At 42.7% G+C, this 20,009-nt stretch overlaps 1 protein-coding gene across 1 annotated transcript in view; it reads right to left on the reverse strand.

The window, feature by feature from the left end:
• The window catches only part of LOC138951204 (uncharacterized), a 336,181-nt gene extending 318,172 nt beyond the window's left edge, over positions 1-18,009 (reverse strand). The window contains exon 1 of the mRNA XM_070322860.1: positions 17,793-18,009. Within this exon, the coding sequence (XP_070178961.1) occupies positions 17,793-17,952 (160 nt within the window). The 5' untranslated portion in view covers positions 17,953-18,009. The remainder of the gene's footprint in view (positions 1-17,792) is intronic.
• Between the last annotated feature and the right edge of the window lie 2,000 nt (positions 18,010-20,009).

Below are 20,009 nucleotides of genomic sequence, written 5' to 3' on the forward strand. Positions count from 1 at the left end.
AACACACATCTACCTAACAACGCATATCTACCTAACAACATACATCTACCTAACAACACACATCTACCTAATAACACACATCTACCTAATGACACACATCTACCTAACAGCACACATCTACCTAATAACACACATCTACCCAACAACACACATCTACCTAACAACACACATCTACCTAATAACACACATCTACCTAACAACATACATCTACCTAAGAACACACATCCACCTAACAACACACATCTACCTAATAACACACATCTACCTAACAACACACATCTACCTAACAACACACATCTACTCAACTCTTCTACCGAACGACGGATCTACCCCAAAACATTACAATTAAAAACAACAGAAGTCCACCCTACTACATGCATCTACCCAACAGCATAAGATATTCCAGCCAACATAAACAAATCCAAACAACACACATCCGCCAAACCACACATGTCCACCCAGCAAAACACATCTGCCCACGACAAACACTCACTGTCCACACAGACGGCCTGTCCATTGGAGTAGTAGTAGCCGAGAGTACACAGACACTTGCCCTTGAAACACTCAGCGTGGATGCCGTCAGGACAGTCCGCGTCAGAGGCACACGATCTTTCCAGCCAGGGTACTGAACAACACACACACATCATTTCTTTTCGTTTCATACTTTTTTGTCGATGTCATTTTCATTACAGTATTGTCCCATCGCTTATACATCTGGGTCCCTACCTTCTAGTAAAAAGCTAGCAGCAACATAGTCGCGCTACCCAGGTGTGTGTGTGTGTGTGAGGTCTGTTTTGTACGTGCCACAGTGGTGAGATGGGGGTGGAACATGGATACCGTCTCCGAGTCTGCACATAACGTTGACCCGTGTCCGTCCCGGCCCGGGCCATTTTAAGGCCTCTTCTGATTGGCTCAGGCATCTGTGACTTTGCCTCGATGTAATATGAGAGTAGTTTTAATGGCTATTATAAATTGGGCCAGACACGCCAAACAGTATCCGCGAAAATCACATTTGATCATTTTGTTTGGATCATTCTTTCTAAACATGTTCCGCGGATAGCAACGTCATAGATTCGCTCTGTCCAATTTAGCGGTAGGCTTTAAGGTAAATACTTAACCAGTTAATGACGTCCTACTGGTTGGATGACGAACGCAAAACTTGGCATACAACTTTTTTTTAGACGCATGCATATATCATATGTGCCAAACTCCATTGCAAATGCTTAACCCGTTCATGTCAATACCAAACACGTTATTTGCAACCATTTTGTATACTCAAGCGAAACGTGTCACCTTGTTTCATACCCAAAGATGGCGATCACGGGTCATCGAGAAGGTATTTCGGACGCTAATAATGCCACAACATGGACGTACACACTGCAGAAACATCGGCACGCTTTCACTGAAAAGTGCAGCATGGACCTGATCACTGCAGCCCTGGGAATTGCTTAAATCCTGTCCCACTCAATTATCGGGATGTTCCTGTGGTACACTATGCATTATGTTTTTGTATCAGAGAGATGTAATGTTAATTTGTAAAGACGTCCTTTCCTGAAACAAACGAAGAGTTGGATTACAAAGCTGCAGTGTTCTCTGCCCTGGATTGTAGCTTGCCCGTCGTAAATCAGCAGTAGATCTGCGGGTGCTGTGCTCATTTGGAAATCTACCATCAGCTTACTTGCCTTTTGCACTGCAGACACTAAGCAATAGGTACCTGCCACGTGGCCACTTTTTCCACTGCTGTCCTCAGTCTTATACTTTTCATCAAGACTTGTCACCATACCGAGTGGATCTAAATTCGGAAGTCTTCATGTGGCTGAGGCTGCGTCGATCTTGTTACTTATCCTCCTTTCTGAAACAAAAGGCAAAATGCGATTAGTTGTGATGACTACAACCTACACACATATAAACATTGTTTTGATAGTGAATAGTCGGGTTATACAAACCACTTTACTTATGCAGCATGGGAACCATTCAACATGCGAAACATGTTAACAGACTGCAGCAGCCTGGTTCTTAAAACCATTCACAGACCATTTTGAAGAGCAATTGAGGTACTCTCCAGTGGTGGATTTAGGGGAGAGAGAGAGAGAAAGAGAGAGAGAGAGAGAGAGAGAGAGAGAGAGAGAGAGAGAGAGAGAGAGAGAGAGAGAGAGAGAGAGAGAGAGAGAGAGAGAGAGAAATGATTAAATGACAGTTTCTGAGCTCAGGTGGCCCTAGGTTACAGCATTTTGCTTCCTTGGAAAAAAAATCCGGGGGGGGGGCATGCCCCCAGACCACCCTAGCATGTTCGGGCGCTTTGCACCCTCAATTCAGGCCTTCGCGCCTTCAAATTTGTGCAAAAACGTTTGGGTGTGCAGAATCACATGTGCCATTATGTAGAACAGGGGCGGATCAGTTGCTTTGTAAGAGGGGGGGGGGGCACTTTGAATCGAAAGTGAATGTGATGGGCGCGAAGCTAGGGGGGTCCGGGGGCATGCCCCCCCGGCCCCGGAAAAATGTTTTGCCCAAAGAAGCAAAATGATGCCATCTGGTGCCATTTGAACTTAGAAATGGTCATAGAATCAGCATAGAAAAATCCTTTTTTTTCTTCTTCTTTTTTTTTTTCGGGGGGGGGGGGGGGCACGTGCCCCCTGTGCCCTTCCCCCCTCGTCCACCCCTGTAGAACAAACATCCACAGCAAGCTTTCTTTGCACGACTGTCGTTGTCTCAAAAACTCGCATTCTACCTGCTGTCCAAAAGAACCTAATCTTACGTTGTGCTACCTTGAAAGAAAATGCCAACAAAGCCAAGGAAGCTGTTGCAGGGTAAGTTTACCAAGCGTTACAGACATTAGCGAATCATGATAGTGCGTAAACAGCAAACAGCACATTCAAAGAGAAGGAGTCTGGAATGAAACGCGATACAGATCTAGGCAGATATAGCCTTCAAAAAACTGTCTTTCAAATTTAAGGAAGTTGTTGGAAGGCACCAACATTTACAGACAGAACCATGACAGTGCATGTTTTGAAACTGAGGCAAAATCGTAATCATTTTGACTTTGAGAACAGATTCATTCCGTGTCCTTATATCTGCATGTTCAAAGAAATGGTGGACATTTTTATACGGGCAGAGTAAACTTAAGACTCTACTGCAAGTCTTGAAATTCACATAAATCGAACCAAGAACAAACCGGCACGGTTGGCCTAGTGGTAAGGCGTCCGCCCGTGATCGGGAGGTCGTGGGTTCGAACCCCGGCCGGGTCACATACCTAAGACTTTAACATTGGCAATCAAGTGGCTGCTCCGCCTGGCGTCTGGCATTATGAGGTTAGTGCTAGGACTGATTGGTCCGGTGTCAGAATAATGTGACTGGGTGAGACATGGAGCCTGTGCTGCGACTTCTGTCTTGTGTGTGGCGCACGTTAAATGTCAAAGCAGCACCGCCCTGATATGGCCCTTCGTGGTCAGCTAGGCGTTTAGCAAACAAACAAACACACAAACAAAGAAACCAAGAACAAACACATCCAAACATTACAGACAGTTTAGATCAACTCATTTCACTAGAGGTGACTGCCTAGCACTGTTTTTGATATCCGTGTCTGCTGAAATAGAAAGAAATTAAACAAAACGGATTATCCGTAAGCTTTCGTGACACGCTGTAAGAGTGGGAGACACTATAATTATATAGATCTGTCTTTACTTACCGGGGACACGACTCCCAGATCGACACTGCGCTTTCGACAGCTCTTCCTTCGCTCACACTGGAAACACGCTGTGCAGATCAGACTGTTGGAAATCTCCTTTGGTACTATCTTCTTTATCTATTATTCTTGAGCTAAGAAACCGAACAATGTGAAATCGTCTTCGAATGCAGCTCGGTGAGAACTGAAAAGTGAATCTATACCACAATCCTTCACGCGACGTGACCTGATCTTGACCCCTGACCTGGTCTCCATACCACACACGACACAAACCAGTCACCTGCTTTTATCCCCCGCAAACCCCCCGCAAACCCCCCACCACCCGTTTTCTTTGGATACACACTTTAACTACACACTTTAACTACACACTTTAACTACACACTTTAACTGCACAATTTAACTACACACTTTAACTACACACTTTAACTACACACTTTAACTACACACTTTAACTACACACATGCAGACAAAATGTTGATCCTTGCTTTAATACTTTGAAGATGGTGATTGGAAAATAACCAAGTGAAATTATTATTATTTCGGTGTTTAGTCAAATGTTAAAATTTCGACCACAGACATACCTACATGCATACATACTGTCACGGTTTTGTGACATTGATTGAGGAAGAAACTCTCTGTAGGGTGCCCTTCGGAAATTGCGATGCAAAGCGCCTGTGCTTATCGCAACTGTCAAATGGCTATTGCTGACTAGGAAAGCACGAGAATTTCGGTTACCTCCACGTCTGGACTGGGTGTGAGGTGTAATATTGTGTACAAGATTTTCACATGATAAATTCTGCTGGCTTGGCAAGTCAAAGTAAATTGCGCTATACTTTGACGATAGCTGATTGGTTGCTGGAGTCACGTGATGTTTTTGACCAGCTAGGAGAGACGCATTGTGATTGTAACTGCCCGTTTGGCATATATGCTTTGACACGATAAGGTCGTGGGTTTCTCGTCTAGGAGTTGATGTCAACGTGCCTGTTCTGCGTTGTACAGGAGGGCTCTTAGAACAACGGAGAATTGACCGCCTTTTCCCTACCAGATGTTTTGACGACGAGGTCGTCAAGTATTACTCGACTGAGATTTGGAGGATTTCAACACGATGGAAGACTGATGAGGTCGACGCGCTTCTTCCGTCAGTGCAGAACGGAGAAGGCTCAGTACGAGGGTTTTGGTTACAAATTCGCCGACGGACGATAGGCCATACACGGAAGCGGTTTCGCTTAAGGAGAGCTACACATTCATAAGGCCAACAAAAAGTCTGTTTACGGTAACATAGGGTGAAAAAATAGGGTCGGTAGGTCGGCTTTTTTTTCTCCAATTTGTTCTTCTTTTTTTTCTTTCTTTTTTTTTCTCCCCTCTCTATGATGTTTCACAGTTCATTTCTTCTCATTAATCCCTGTTTTTGCACAACATAACTAAGATTATTGTTCAGGAATTTATAGCTGTAACTTTTTTAGTTTGTTTTAAAGTATTCAATAAATATTAGGCAAGCTGTTGTTTTATACTCTCTCTCTCTCTCTCTCTCTCTCTCTCTCTCTCTCCCCCTCTCTCTCTCTCTCTCTCTCTCTCTCTCTCTCTCTCTCTCTCACACACACACACACACACACACACACACACACACACACACACACACAAACACACACACACCTCATTCTGTGACTAGACAAACAATATTGAGAGACTTATTTTTATTCCTTTAAAAAAAAACAATGGAAAAAATTAACATTTCAAACATCAATAGCACCAAAGGGTTAGGTACTGATAATTTTCACCCCATCCTTTTCATGACAACATTTATCAAGCTTTACAGCTAGCGGGTGGCGACCACCACTGCGTGCATCCATTTTGAAAGGAAGTAACACGAGTGACGACCCTTTACTCCCAACAGTACTTTGAGCTTACCTCCCTTCTGTCGTCTGCTGTTTGAGCGCAAACAACTCTATTTATATCGCGACGGGTGTGTGTCTGTGTCTGTGTGTGTGTGTGTGTGTGTGTGTGTGTGTGTGTGTGTGTGTGTGTGTGTGTGTGTGTGTGTGTGTGTGTAATAGGGCGGTATCCTGATAAATTTAATATCCTTTCTTCAACCAAAATATAAATTACTAAGTTTATTGGGGGAAATAGTCTGAGATTTCTTCAGTCAAAATATAAAACACCACATTATCTTTTTGAATGAAAACAACTCAGTGTTTTTATGAGAACATTCTTCGATTTGGTTCCCACAACAGTGACAAACACACGCACGCACGTACGCACGCACACGCACATCCACGCACACATACACACACAAAATAAAAACTAATCAAATTGAATATCCTTTGTTCATTCACAAATTAAAAATCAAATAAAAAAAATTAAAACAAATGTCTTTTGGAATGAAAACAACACAGTGTTTTTATGAGAATATTCTTCGATTAGGTTCCCACAGCAGTGAAAAACACACGCACGCACGCACCCGCACATCCACGCACACATACACACACAAAATAAAAACAAATCAAATTAAATATCCTTTGTTCATTCACAAATTAAAAATCAAATCAAAAAATCAAAAAATTGTCTTTTGGAATGAAAACAACACAGTGTTTTTGTGAGAATATTCTTCGATTTGGTTCCCACAGCAGTGAAAAACACTCGCACGCACGCACGCACGCACACGCACATCCACGCACACATACACACACAAAATAGAAACAAATCAAATTGAATATCCTTTGTTCATTCACAAATTAAAAATCAAATCAAAAAATCAAAAATTGTCTTTTGGAATGAAAACAACTCAGTGTTTTTATGAGAATATTCTTCGATTTGGTTCCCACAGCAGTGAAAAAACGGTTACAACTCGCTATTGCCGCGGCCCGTTGTTGCCGCGGCCCGTTATTGCCGCAACCCGCTATTGCCGCAACCCGTTATTGCCGCAACCCGCTATTGCCGCGGAACTTTCCCGCAAGAAAGATCCCCTGATTCCGGTTTTGTTAGAAAAAAATGTGCGCCAGTTAGATGCCATCAAACAACAGAGTTGGTAACTCTGCCGTGTGTTACGCGTGATTGTTCTGAAAAGTGACTATTGCATGATTGTTCTGAAAGTCTATTATTTATTTCATCGTAATCATGTAAGCCCTCATACGTGTTTGTTCTGAAAGCTTACTAATTTACATGATTGTTCTGAAACTCTACTAAAGGTAAACTTGCTTCACCCGTGAAATGTAGTCAGATATGGAACAATATGTATACCCCTGCCCAACGAAGTGTGTTCGAGTTGATCCGTCTTCTGTGTGCGCGACAGCTTCAGATGTGTGTTTGAGTTGATCCGTCTCTCCACTCCCTTTTTTTAGGTGTAGGGGATGGGGGAGGTTTGATCATATCAACTGACACTTTATCAAACCATTTGAATAATTCATATACAAAATTCTGGAGGTTGCTGTGTAATAAAAAACAAGTCGCGTAAGGCGAAAATACAACATTTAGTCAAGTAGCTGTCGAACTCACAGAATGAAACTGAACGCAATGCCATTTTTCAGCAAGACCGTATACTCGTAGCATCGTCAGTCCACCGCTCATGGCAAAGGCAGTGAAATTGACAAGAAGATCGGGGTAGTAGTTGCGCTAAGAAGGATAGCACGCTTTTCTGTACCTCTCTTTGTTTTAACTTTCTGAGCGTGTTTTTAATCCAAACATATCATATCTATATGTTTTTGGAATCAGGAACTGACAAGGAATAAGATGAAAGTGTTTTTAAATTGATTTGGACAATTTAATGTTGATAATAATTTGTATATATTTAATTTTCAGAGCTTGTTTTTAATCCGAATATAACATATTTACATGTTTTTGGAATCAGCAAATGATGGAGAATAAGATAAACGTAAATTTGGATCGTTTTATACATTTTTATTTTTTTTTACAATTTTCAGATTTTTAATGACCAAAGTCATTAATTAATTTTTAAGCCACCAAGCTGAAATGCAATACCGAAGTCCGGGCTCCGTCGAAGATTACTTACCCAACATTTCAACCAATTTGGTTGAAAAATGAGGGCGTGACAGTGGTGCCTCAACTTTCAGAAAAAGCCGGATATGACGTCATCAGACATTTATCAAAAAAACAAATTGTCTGTGGATATCATACCCAGGAGCTCTCATGTTAAATTTCATGAAGATCACTCCGGTAGTTTTCTCTGAATCGCTCTACACACACTCACACACACAGACAGACACACACACACACACACGCACATACACCACGACCCTCGTTTCGATTCCCCCTCGATGTTAAAATATTTAGTCAAAACTTGACTAAATATAAAAAAACAAGTGTCATTGAAAACAGAGATGTGCTAATAGATTTAGCTTTCATGTGTGTGTATGTTACGCGTGATTGTTCTGAAAAGTGACTATTACATGATTGTTCTGAAAGTCTACTATTTATTTCATCGTAATCATGTAAGTCCTCATACGTGATTGTTCTAAAAGCTTACTAATGTACATGATTGTTCTGAAACTCTACTAAAGGTAAACTTGCTTCACCCGTGAAATGTTGTCAGATATGGAACAATATGTATACCCCTGCCCAACGAAGTTGGAGGGGGGTATACTGGATTCACTTTGTCCATCTGTCTGTGTGTATGTCTGTATGTATATATGGAACAATATTTTGATACAATGATACTAAATCTTAAGTGATATTGATATTTATACCCAAGCCAAATGAAGTTGGAGGGGGTATACTGGATTCACTTTGTCCGTCTGTCTGTGTGAATGTCTGTATGTAAATGGAACACTATTTTGATACAATGAACCCCCGACCAATGAATACAAACTGAAAAAGTAATACGTTTCAAACATTCAACATGTCTTCTTTATTGTTCTCAACTCAAAATTGAAATTAAATGTTCAAAGACAAAAATTATATACACTGCCGAACTAAAGTTAAGGGCCAGAAGAAGAATCATCTCTCATAACACAACAAATCAAAGCAACACCTTCAACCCTTGAAATGTTTTAATACGACATGTAACCGTTCGAGTCATGTAAACAAAATCACCAACAAAGAAATTTCATTGGCGCAGCAACCGTCGGAAGTACCCCACCCCCCTTTCGAAAAGTGGCAAGAAAGTTCTGTCAGTTTGTTGAAGTTCAGTAACGGGTGTGGCCACCCCGGGCTGCAAGGCATTCACCGATCCGTGAGCGCATTGAGTGTACATGATTCTGGAGCATCTGTTGAGGGATTGCCGTCCACTCCTGCTGCAGGAATCGGAAGAGCTGGTCCACATCAGCAGGTGGGGGGTGATTGTCCCTCACCCGGCGCCCAATGATGTACCAGAGGTGTTCTATGGGCGCCAAGTCGGGGGATCGGGCTGGCCAGTTCATCCTCACAATCTGCTGACGCTGCAAAACATCTTGGACCACCCTAGCGCAATGAGGGGTCGCGTTATCGCCTTGAGCATAGCGCCGGCACCCATGGCTTGCAGTGTAGGGATGATTTGAGGCCTCACGATTTCATCCCTGTACCGCACGCCGGTAAGATTGCCTCTAATACGGTACAGGGGGGTCCTCCCGTGCAGATGGAAGCCAGCCCACACCATAACTGAACTGCCTCCATACCTGTCATGTTCCTGGACACAGGCATCGATCTGTACATCTTGGGCGCCCAGACCGAGGTCGCTCAACAGCACTTCCGGTAGTCTGGAAGCGTTGGTGGAGCCGCTGAATAACAGAGTGGCTCACTCCTAGCCGTCTGGAAACTTATCTGCCAGACACGCCGTCCTGCAGCCATCCCAGCGCCCGTCCTCGATCCAATGTTGTCAGTTTCGTTCTTGGAGGCATGCTTACTCGGAGCTCTGGTGCGCGCCCCTAAATACCCATTCCTGTGCAACTTTCGTTGAGGAGTTTTCAGTATAGGCATGGTTTTCTCCTGCACAATGCCAAACACCGACTGCAATACTGCTTCTTCAGCTAAAGTCGAGCAAATTTTATAGGAAATTATGGTGTTTTGACAACCTTTTCACTGCCCCTAAAACCGGTGTTGCTGAACTGCAATGCGTGCAAAACAAGGTCAGGCACGTGCAGCAGTGAGACAGGCTTCTGGAAAATCCAAGTTGGCCATTTTTTCGTCATGCAGTGTTGGCATAAAAAAATAACAACGGAAAGCTGCGCAAATCAGAGGCCGGCCCTTAACTTTAGTTCGGCAGTGTATAATCTTCAAAAATGCAATGATTCTTCTTGAGTATTCCCAACTCAAAATTCAAGTTACAGGTTCAAAGGGACACATAGAAACTTTTGAATTTTCCTCTTTGCCATGCTTAGGTGGCGAGGTCACCAAAATGGATCGAAAGGCTTGGCAAAGAGGGAAAATGGAAGCTACTTTTTGCCCCTTTAAAGATGAAAGGCACAACAAATAATGTTTACAAATTAAACTTTTTTTTATGAACTAAAAATTCAAGTGGAGAGGGGATGAGAGACGTGAGGAGATGTCCGGGGTTGCGAAATGTGTGGGGAGTCTGGGCTATAAAGTTCTTGCACGCGAGACAATATACTTCTTTGTGTGTGTTTGGGGGGGGAGTATTTTGTTTATCAACTCTCTCTCTCTCTCTCACTCTCTCTCTCTCTCTCTCTCTCTCTCTCTCTCTCTCTCTCTCTCTCTCTCTCTCTCTCTCTCTCTCTCTCTTTCTCTCTGAATATTTGTGTCATCCTAAATGTTAGGGGGGGGGGGGCAAAAATACATGTTTCCTCCCCCCCCCCCCCCCCGGGAACAGCTCCCCCCCCCCCCGTTTCCGACGCCAGTGCACTGAGTACATACGCACACACACCACACATACACACACATGAAAGCTAAATTTATTAGCACATCTGTTTTCAGTGACACTTTTTTTTATTTATTACACAGCAACCACCAGGGGTAGGGGTATACATTATTATTGTTCCATATCTGACTACATTTCACGGGTGAAGCAAGTTTACCTTTAGTAGAGTTTCAGAACAATCATGTAAATTAGTAAGCTTTCAGAACAATCACGTATGAGGGCTTACATGATTACAATGAAATAAATAGTAGACTTTCAGAACAATCATGTAATAGTCACTTTTCAGAACAATCACGCGTAACATGTGTATGTGTGGTGTGTGTGTGCGTATGTACTCAGTGCACTGGCGTCGGAAACTGGGGGGTTGGGGGGGGGGGGGGCAGCTGCTGTTCCTTGGGTGGGTGGGGGGGGGGGGCAAGCATGTCTTTTTGCCCCCCCCCCCCAATATTTAGGATGACAAACATATTCACAGAGAGAGAGAGAGAGAGAGAGAGAGAGAGAGAGAGAGAGAGAGAGAGAGAGAGAGAGAGAGAGAGAGAGAGAGAGAGATAGTGCGAGAGAGAGAGAGAGAGAGTGAGAGAGAGAGAGTTGATAAACAATATACCCCCCCCCCCCCCCCCACACACACACAAAAAAAAAGTATATTGTCTCGCGTGCAAGAACTTTATAGCCCAGACTCCCCACCCATATCGCAACCCCGGCCATCTCTTCACGTCTCTCATCCCCTCTCCACTTGAATTTTTAGTTCATAAAAAAGTTTCATTTGTGAAAATTATTTGTTGTGCCTTTCGTCTTTAAAGGGGCAAAAATTAGCTTCCATTTTCCCCTAAGCATGGCAAAGAGGGAAAATCAAAAGTTTCTATGTGTCCCTTTAAACCTGTAATTAGAATTTTGAGTTGGGAATACTCAAGAAGAATAATTACATTTTTGAAGATTATAAATAATTTTTGTCTTTGGAGATTTAATTTGAATTTTGAGTTGAGAACAATAAAGAAGACATGTTCAATGTATGAAACGTATTACTTGTTGAGTTTGTATTCATTGGGAGGGGGTATAAATATCAATATCACTTAAGATTTAGTATCATTGTATCAAAATATTGTTCCATATATACATACAGTCATACACACAGACAGATGGACAAAGTGAATCCAGTATACCCCCTTCCAACTTCGTTGGGCTGGGGTATACATATTGTTCCATATCTGACATTTCACGGGTGAAGCAAGTTTGCCTTTAGTAGAGTTTCAGAACAATCATGTAAATTAGTAAGCTTTCAGAACAATCACGTATGAGGGCTTACATGTTTACGATGAAATAAATAGTAGAGTTTCAGAACAATCATGTAATAGTCACTTTTCAGAACAATCACGCGTAACAGCCGTGTGCTGACAAAACCGAGTAAGTCCATTTAAAAAAAAGAAGATATTTTTCGTTCGTCAACAAAACCAAATCAATGCGCATCTTTTGTGGTCATTTCTACTTTTTAGAGTGCTTAAAATAAGCAAATATGAACAAGTAAGTCCACAACCAAAAACAACTTTTTTAAGTATGCTGTTGCATGAATGTTTTGGCAAAACAAAGTAAGTCAAAGGGGTTCCTAATTTTCGTATAATGATAGTTTCAAAACTCTTGTCAGAGGACTCATACAATAAAAAAAAACGTTTCAGTGGACTTACTCGGTTTTGTCAACACACGCCAGAACTGTGAGGGTTTGTTCCATGCTCAACGTCATTTCTACCGGTTTTTTCCGATGACGTGGTAGGCTATCATGAATGACAGACAGACTTCCATTTGCGCGGGTGACAGAGGAGGGAAAGCTGATTTGTGATGGTCATAGATACCATAAAAGAGGTGAAAATGGTGATACAGCGCACACACACACACCACGACCCTCGTCTCGATTCCCCCTCTATGTTAAAACATTTAGTCAAAACTTGACTAAATGTAAAAAGAACAAACAAAGTTCCGCGGCAATAACGGGTTGCGGCAATAGCGGGTTGCGGCAATAACGGGTTGCGGCAATAGCGGGTTGCGGCAATAGCGGGTTGCGGCAATAACGGGTTGCGGCAATAGCGGGTTGCGGCAATAACGGGTTGCGGCAATAGCGGGTTGCGGCAATAACGGGCCGCGGCAATAACGGGCCGCGGCAATAGCGGGTGCCTCCCGTGAAAAACACACGCACGCACGCACGCACGCACGCACACGCACATCCACGCACACATACACACACAAAATAAAAACAAATCAAATTGAATATCCTTTGTTCATTCACAAATTAAAAATCAAATAAAAAAAATAAAAAATGTCTTTTGGAATGAAAATAACTAAGTTTCTTGGGGAAAATAGTCTGAGATGGGGTTTCCACAGCAGTGAAGAAAAAAAAACACAATCAAACAAACACATACACAAACACACAACAAATGCACACATACGCATACAAGACGCATGACTATCCAGTTTTAAATGCATAAAATGAAAAAAGGAAACCCCTTGTCAGTTGAAATAGTAATCATGAGAAATGAAAACTGCTGGGTGTGACTTTTGATTTCACGGTATAACCTTGCTTCGGGAATTAAAGATTCTCGTTGTTGTTGTTGACAAGATAGAACCTCGATCAGTAGTGATGCACCAGATGGCTCACATCCCGCCAATAACTGTCCACGTCACGAACACCACGACGATACTCTTCTTTCAGGGCCAGGAGTCGTCCTTCCATGAGACGCCATCGTCGCTGACGTCTTGTTGGGTGACCTCCCCTGTCCATGCTGAGGATACCGCTTTCAGTCGATGCCTGGAGGTCTTTTAGATGTCTGACGAATATCCAGAGGTTGGGATGCCGTACGCCTACTCTGTTATTCCACGAGCGATGAAAAGACTCAGCGTTGTTGTTCGTTCGGCAATCCATGTTCCTTTCGTAAACATTCCAGACAGGAGGGGGAAATTGACCAACAATGTAAGTGTTATGAACAGAATTGAAGAAGTCAAACAAGGCAGGGTACTGATAGATCTTCCTTCGGGTACCAGGTAAATTCCGCAATAATGTAAAGTTGTTCCTCACCAGGGCCACTGGTAGAAATCCTAGAGCCATGACTTTGCGGAGTATTTCCTTGAGATTTTCATCTCTTTTATAGGCTCCTGTGAGTTCTTGGATGCTGCGCCATAAAGACTGGTTGAAATGGAAGTAGCAGAGTTCCGTCCGGGTGTAGGGCAGGTCTGTCTCCACTGCAGTTATGAGTGCTTGCTCGAAATCCATAACAATGGATGCAGGCTCCCAAGTGTGCCCTGTCAAGCGCAGCACTGCTTTACGCTTGACTGCTTGCAGGATCTGCCGGTAGTCTCTAATCGTTTTGTTGGTCATCAGCACTGTGAGAAATGGTAAAACGCGCCCACGGTAATCGCCTTGAATCACCAGCATTTGGCTGTATGGTCGAGGACACGTCTTGAACGTGGCATCTATGTATAACATGTTGCACTCCGTCAACTTTCTAATGTTTTCATGTGTGCCGAAGATAGCTGTGCCCCAGTCATTGTTTTGTTGGAGCATGAATCTAGATCCGCGCCAAGTTTCTTGCCATGGTCCAAGGAATTGTACTTCTTCAACTTCTGCAGGAATTTCCGGAAGGTTCTCAGTCTTAGTTCTAGACATCTGAGACCTGATGGAAACGAAGTCCGGAACCATAGGAGGCCTGTCTCCCCCTCCTTGTCCGACTGCTTGGTGAGCTGCGGCGACTTGTTCATCATAAACTCTTTTGTTAGGCTTTGTGGGATTGTCTCTGATTTTCTGTTTTGCGTCGTTCAGAAACTTGTCCATTTTGATCTGATCTACGTCAAAATGATGATTGTGTCCCATTTCCTGGTCAATTATCTCCCATTTCCTGGTGAGTGGTCAATTATCCTTATTTGAGGATTTTCTTCCTCAGGATCAAACAGATTAGTTGTGACATTGGACCTACACGTCTTTCGCCAACAGCACCAAAACATGGTGGTTTGATGTTTTTTATTCAGTTGATACTTATGGTCTCTGTGTATCAGTACACGACCTCTTCCCCTGGAGCCAACAGCGCCAAAACATGGTGGTTTGATGTTTTTTATTCAGTTGATACTTATGGTCTCTGTGTATCAGTACACGACCTCTTCCCCTGGAGCCAACAGCGATCCAAGTTGCCATCTTAAACGACTTGAAGAAGTTTACCTTTTGAGATTCCTTCTCGTGTGGCTCTGAAAGTTGTATGCTTAGCTTACTCGGAGAACGACAGGAAGCACATGAATAGTATTGCGCAAGAGGATTCTGCGCAAGTCAAAGATTGTCTAGCATTGCTTCCCTTGTCACTTGAAAAATGTGACCGGATCTGACAAAATGGTAGATAACCCGCGGGAACCTCTTTAGAGATACATTGAATATACCAATGTAGGTCAATTTTGGGAGTGCAGCAACAACTATGCTTGGCGCTGGTGGACAATATTCACTTTTTTGGCCAAAAAACCCCACACATTTGGCCACATAAAATAGATTTGGCAATAACTTTTTGGGGGCAAAACTTTCTATGTAAAAGTTTTGGTCAAAACTGTTTTTCTTAGCTAAAACGGGAGTTTGGGCCAAACTTCTGCCATAAAAGATTTGGCGAAAAAAAGATTTGGCCAAACAAAAAAGATGTTATGGAGTGGTATAGCCCGGTTTTTAGACAATCATAAATGCCTCTACACAACTCTATAAGTTTAGTATTTGTTTACAGGCTTGAATGTAATCTGAATAGTTGGCCGCTACAGTAGCTTACAAGGCACAAGCGCACACGCACTCACACACGCAAAAACCTGGTGTTAAATGGATCTTGACACTGCCAAGACTAATTATTATTGTTTACAAAGCTTTTTACATCACAAAATCATTTCCGGGCCTCGACCAGTACTCTAAAGTGTGTTTTTGGCCAAAAACGTGAATATTGTCCACCAGCGCCAGGCATAAACAACACTGGAGCGCTGTCCACGCTTTTTTTTTTAAACGCACGAAATGCACGGGATTTGAGAGGAGTTTTGCGCTTGGCATTTTCCAAATAAGGATATCCTACTATGAGTACTACGCTGGAATACTACAATGAATTTTCAAACGGCTACACTGGCTTCGTCTTTCCTGATCGAAAGGGGGTGTATTGTTGATAAATGTAGATAATAGACTCTGCATGTTAATGGTCAAATGGCGATTTCGGTATACAAATATAGACAAGGACCTTTAAGGGGAAGTACCGCTTGTGTTCGTATGTTGCGATCATAGATCTATGGTTGCGATTGACTGCAAAAATGGAGAAAAGATTAGCGTTTCTGCTGAATTCTTGCAAAGCAGGTAACATTTTCGATGCGGAAGAAGAAGAATTGAAGTCGTTGATTGACGATTACTTCCTCTGGGACTAGTGAACCCTCGAACTAGTGAACACTCGGACTTGTGAACCCTCGGACTAGTGAACCCTCGGACTAGTGGACCCTCGGACTAGTGGACCCTCGGACTAGTGAACCCTCGGACTAGTGAACCCTCGGACTAGTGAACCCCTCCCCTATTTTGGATGCGGTTTATTTTTTTCAGACGATCCAAAAAAAAGATTAGGGTCGGGCCTAAAAAACTAGGGTCGGTCGGGTTACCGGAAACAGACATTTTTTTGTTGTTGCCTAAGCCGTTTAAGGTAATACATTGCTATTAAACGCTGTTGACGAGTCAATGTTTGTGGAATGGAATACTCTCTGTTCTTCTCTCCAGGTTAGCGCATAACATGCTCTTTGTGACGCTAAAAGTATAATCTGTACATGGTTTTTCGATCAGATCACGGACTATTTATTATGTATTATCGGGAAGAACATTTCTTTAGTCGATCTTAGTATGCGTTTGTGGGATACCTCCAGCTTCGCTGGGATTATAATTACCGCACTTGCATACCTACACGTTGCCACCCAGTTATCACTGAGATACAACCAAATATACACCTTTGTCATCATTTTCACGAGTTTTCATTCATAACCAGCTGGGAAATAAATCTCATGTTCCCCATGTAACAAATCGAGGTGGTGAATGGGTTTGAGCTTTCAGGTGAAACGTGGATTGTAACCATTCACTCTCAAAGACCCAAACAAGGTTGATGATTACCGCTGCGACTCATAGTCAATTTGCAACTTATCTCTGTAATCACAAAATCCACAACGAAAAGTCATAAAACACTTGAAAGAAAAGGAATATGCTCACACTTACTGAATAAGAAGGAAGCTCTGTGCATTTTCAGTCTGGAACAAAATCTACGAAAAAGTTACGTTTGACGTCACAGACAAGTATGACGTGTTATCTCGAACTTCTGACACGTTGGGACCCTGGAAATGGCATTCTGGAAATTACGTTCCGAATGATGCGCGCGCTCACAAGTTTCACGTGTCAAGCTTACAGTTTTGCTTCCAGACACTAACTTACAAAGAGAAAACATAGAGTACATATTATACTTTGGAGGGATGTATGTAATGTGCACTGAATTCTGGACATTCGAATTTAAAATGAAATTCATTACCCAATGAATTCATGTCACAACATCTGCATAGCCTATCTTCCCGATCAACATTACTTTTTCTTCCTGATTCATTTTCAAGTTTGTTACAGCTGCATCTGAAATTGATAAGTACAACTACATATGTATCTGGTTAAGGGGGTAATGTAACTGTCCTTTCCAAAATTCGACTTAAAACTTCGATATATTAAACATGCCCTCTATTCAGGCGCTTCATGCCCTCAATTCAGGCGCTCCATGCCCTCAATTCAGGCGCTTAATGCCCTCAATTCAGGCGCTTCACGCCCTCAATTCTGGCGCTTCACGCCCTCAATTCAGGCGCCTCATGCCCTCAATTCAGGCGCTTCACGCCGTCAAGTTTGTGCAAAAGAGTGTGGGTGGGCCCCCCCTTCCTTAAGATCCTGGATCCGCCCTTGCACTGTCTAGACACTACGTCATGTCAACTCATTCTGTTGTTTGAATAAGGTAGGGAAATGAATGCCCTTTCCAGGCATATACTTGGTATTACAATCAACAGCCTCATCAGAAAGACCTGCTCTCAAACGCATCTGCCTAGTTTGTTGTTATGATGGGAAGCATAGAATGTAATAATGCTGGAAACATGTCGGTGTCTCCAAATATCAGTTCGGTCTTAAGTGTTTCTATAATAATATTCCAAAATAAAATTGCTTCTACTACAGAATACATTCTATATTGACTTGTATTGCTAGAGTTTATAGTGTAAATAAACAGTCGCCAGTGATTTGTGTTAGTTACAAGCGCTTACCGCAGTTGTCACTGATGTAGTTGTTCATGGGATCCACAGCGGAGGTGTCGCCATCACACACTGACGTCAGACAGTCGTAATAGTAGTCAGCCAGGGACGTGTCAGACGTTGCCAGGCACTCGGCTTGCGATGGATCAGCAAAGATGGCCACGCACTCCATCGCGGCTTGCTTTTTGTCTTGGCATCTTCTGAATTTGCTGGCCAGGTCCTTACAGGTTGGACTGCAACATTGACATCAAGTCAATGTTCATCCCGATCGCATTCATGAGCAAAATGTAACTTTAAATTCATACACTGAACAAATGAATACTGAAAGAGTTTGCAAACGTTGATTCTTGGAATCACAGAGTTCGAACCCACGCCGATAGCAACTAACTGGTTTTAAGGCCCGCGCGATACCGACTAAGCTAAATGCCAGCGGAGAGTCACTTTAATAAAAGAAAGCACGTCCAAGCTTATATTTGATACTTTTCTACGTTGTGTTTTGTGTATACGCAACGCTTACGTGTCTCAAACTGCCTTTAAATTATCTCATTTACTTGGACACTTGCACTATTCACTGTGAATAAAACATGTGGCATGTCCTTCTCACTTTGGTGCAAATAAATCCACCACACTCAGCATTTACTGCCTGGAAACCAGCACATATGTGGAGAAAAGCGACTACATGAATAATTTGTCTTTTCTCCATATGCAATTTTCTTCTCAAAGTTCATAAAGTAAAGAAGAAGAGAAGGCGTAGAGAGCAGAATATATTATCTAAGTTAGTATTGAAACGGTGTGAAATTAAGATTCACACTCTAAAATCATATTTGTTCTTTCCCTTAGTAAATGGTTTGGAAATAGGTATGATCCAGTCCTTTATCATTGTTCTCTTGCGGTAGAATTTAATTGGCTCTGACACGAACTGACTGGATTCAAGCCATGGAGGTCGGAGAGGCCAGTCTGTGAACCCTTTTCCCCCCTCTCCCCATGTAACCTTTCTGTATTGACTTTTTAACCCCTAGGTCACTTCTCCTGTCACTAACCCCCTACGCCTTTGTTTGTGCGCGAGGGCAGTCAGCGAGGGCATTGTCTTTTCTACATCTACCTCTCACCTCCCTCCTCCCAACCCCTTTTCCTTTTTGACCTAATTCTTTACTTCTATGTTGCTGTGCTTTTGTTAATAATACTTGTTACACACACACACACACACACACACACACACACACACACACACACACACACACACACACACACACGTTCTCTCTCTCTCTCTCTCTCTCTCTCTCTCTCTCTCTCTCTCTCTCTCTCTCTCTGTCTCTCTCTCTCTCTCTCTTCTTTTCTGTAGCTTTTCTATCATTCTTTCTTTTACCCATGTATTCGATATAAATATGTATTCTGTATTCATTTGTTTAGTAGAATGGAGATTTTATGTTTATTATCTACATACGAGAAGCCTGTTGAATATACACTGTGTTTGATTGTGGTTAACTTGTAACTGCATACGGTTTTTGGTGTGACATGACTATTTTGCGAGGTAATAGTCAGAGGTTTTGCACTTTGTTCGCAGTGTTGATAACCAATGAGTGTTTGGTATCAAATGATGCGTCTTAGAATTTCCATTTTATTGATGTAGTTCTTTATAGTGTTTTTGATGTAGTGTTTTTAGTGCAGGAGTTTTTGTGTATTTTTGAGGGATTTTAACTGTAGCTTCTATGGAGGCTGACAGCAGCCTCGAAACTCTCCCCTCCCTCCCCATTTTGTTATGTGGTCCCAGAGCGACGTTTTCATTGGTTCCTTAGCTGTGACGTCAGGGACATTCATGGAAGGTATATAAGCTATTGGTTTTTGAGGTTCGGCGGGTGTCTTGGCAACCAACTTGGCTTAAGTGTCTAAATGGTATACCGGACTTCCCACTTAGAGTTACAGCATTGCTTCTGTGCCTGTGGAAAAGGTTGTGGGAGGCTCCCAACCTTAGTACCGAACGGTTGTGGGAGGGTCCCAACCTTGTTCAAAGTATTTGTTGTCATCTCTAGATTGTCCTCCGGGGTCTGAGCAACCAACCTGGCTTAAGTGTCTAAATGGTATACCGGACTCCGCCCTGTGGACTGAACTAACAGGGTTAAAAACAAACGTTCCGCAGTCCCAGGTTACCACACGGCGAGTAAAGTGGCGTGGCTTTACTTTTTTACTTTATGTTTACTCAGGCCCCGAACCCCTGCCCAAATTTTCAGC

Source organism: Littorina saxatilis, linkage group LG16 (assembly GCF_037325665.1).
Source record: "Littorina saxatilis isolate snail1 linkage group LG16, US_GU_Lsax_2.0, whole genome shotgun sequence".
Lineage (NCBI taxonomy): Eukaryota > Metazoa > Mollusca > Gastropoda > Littorinimorpha > Littorinidae > Littorina > Littorina saxatilis.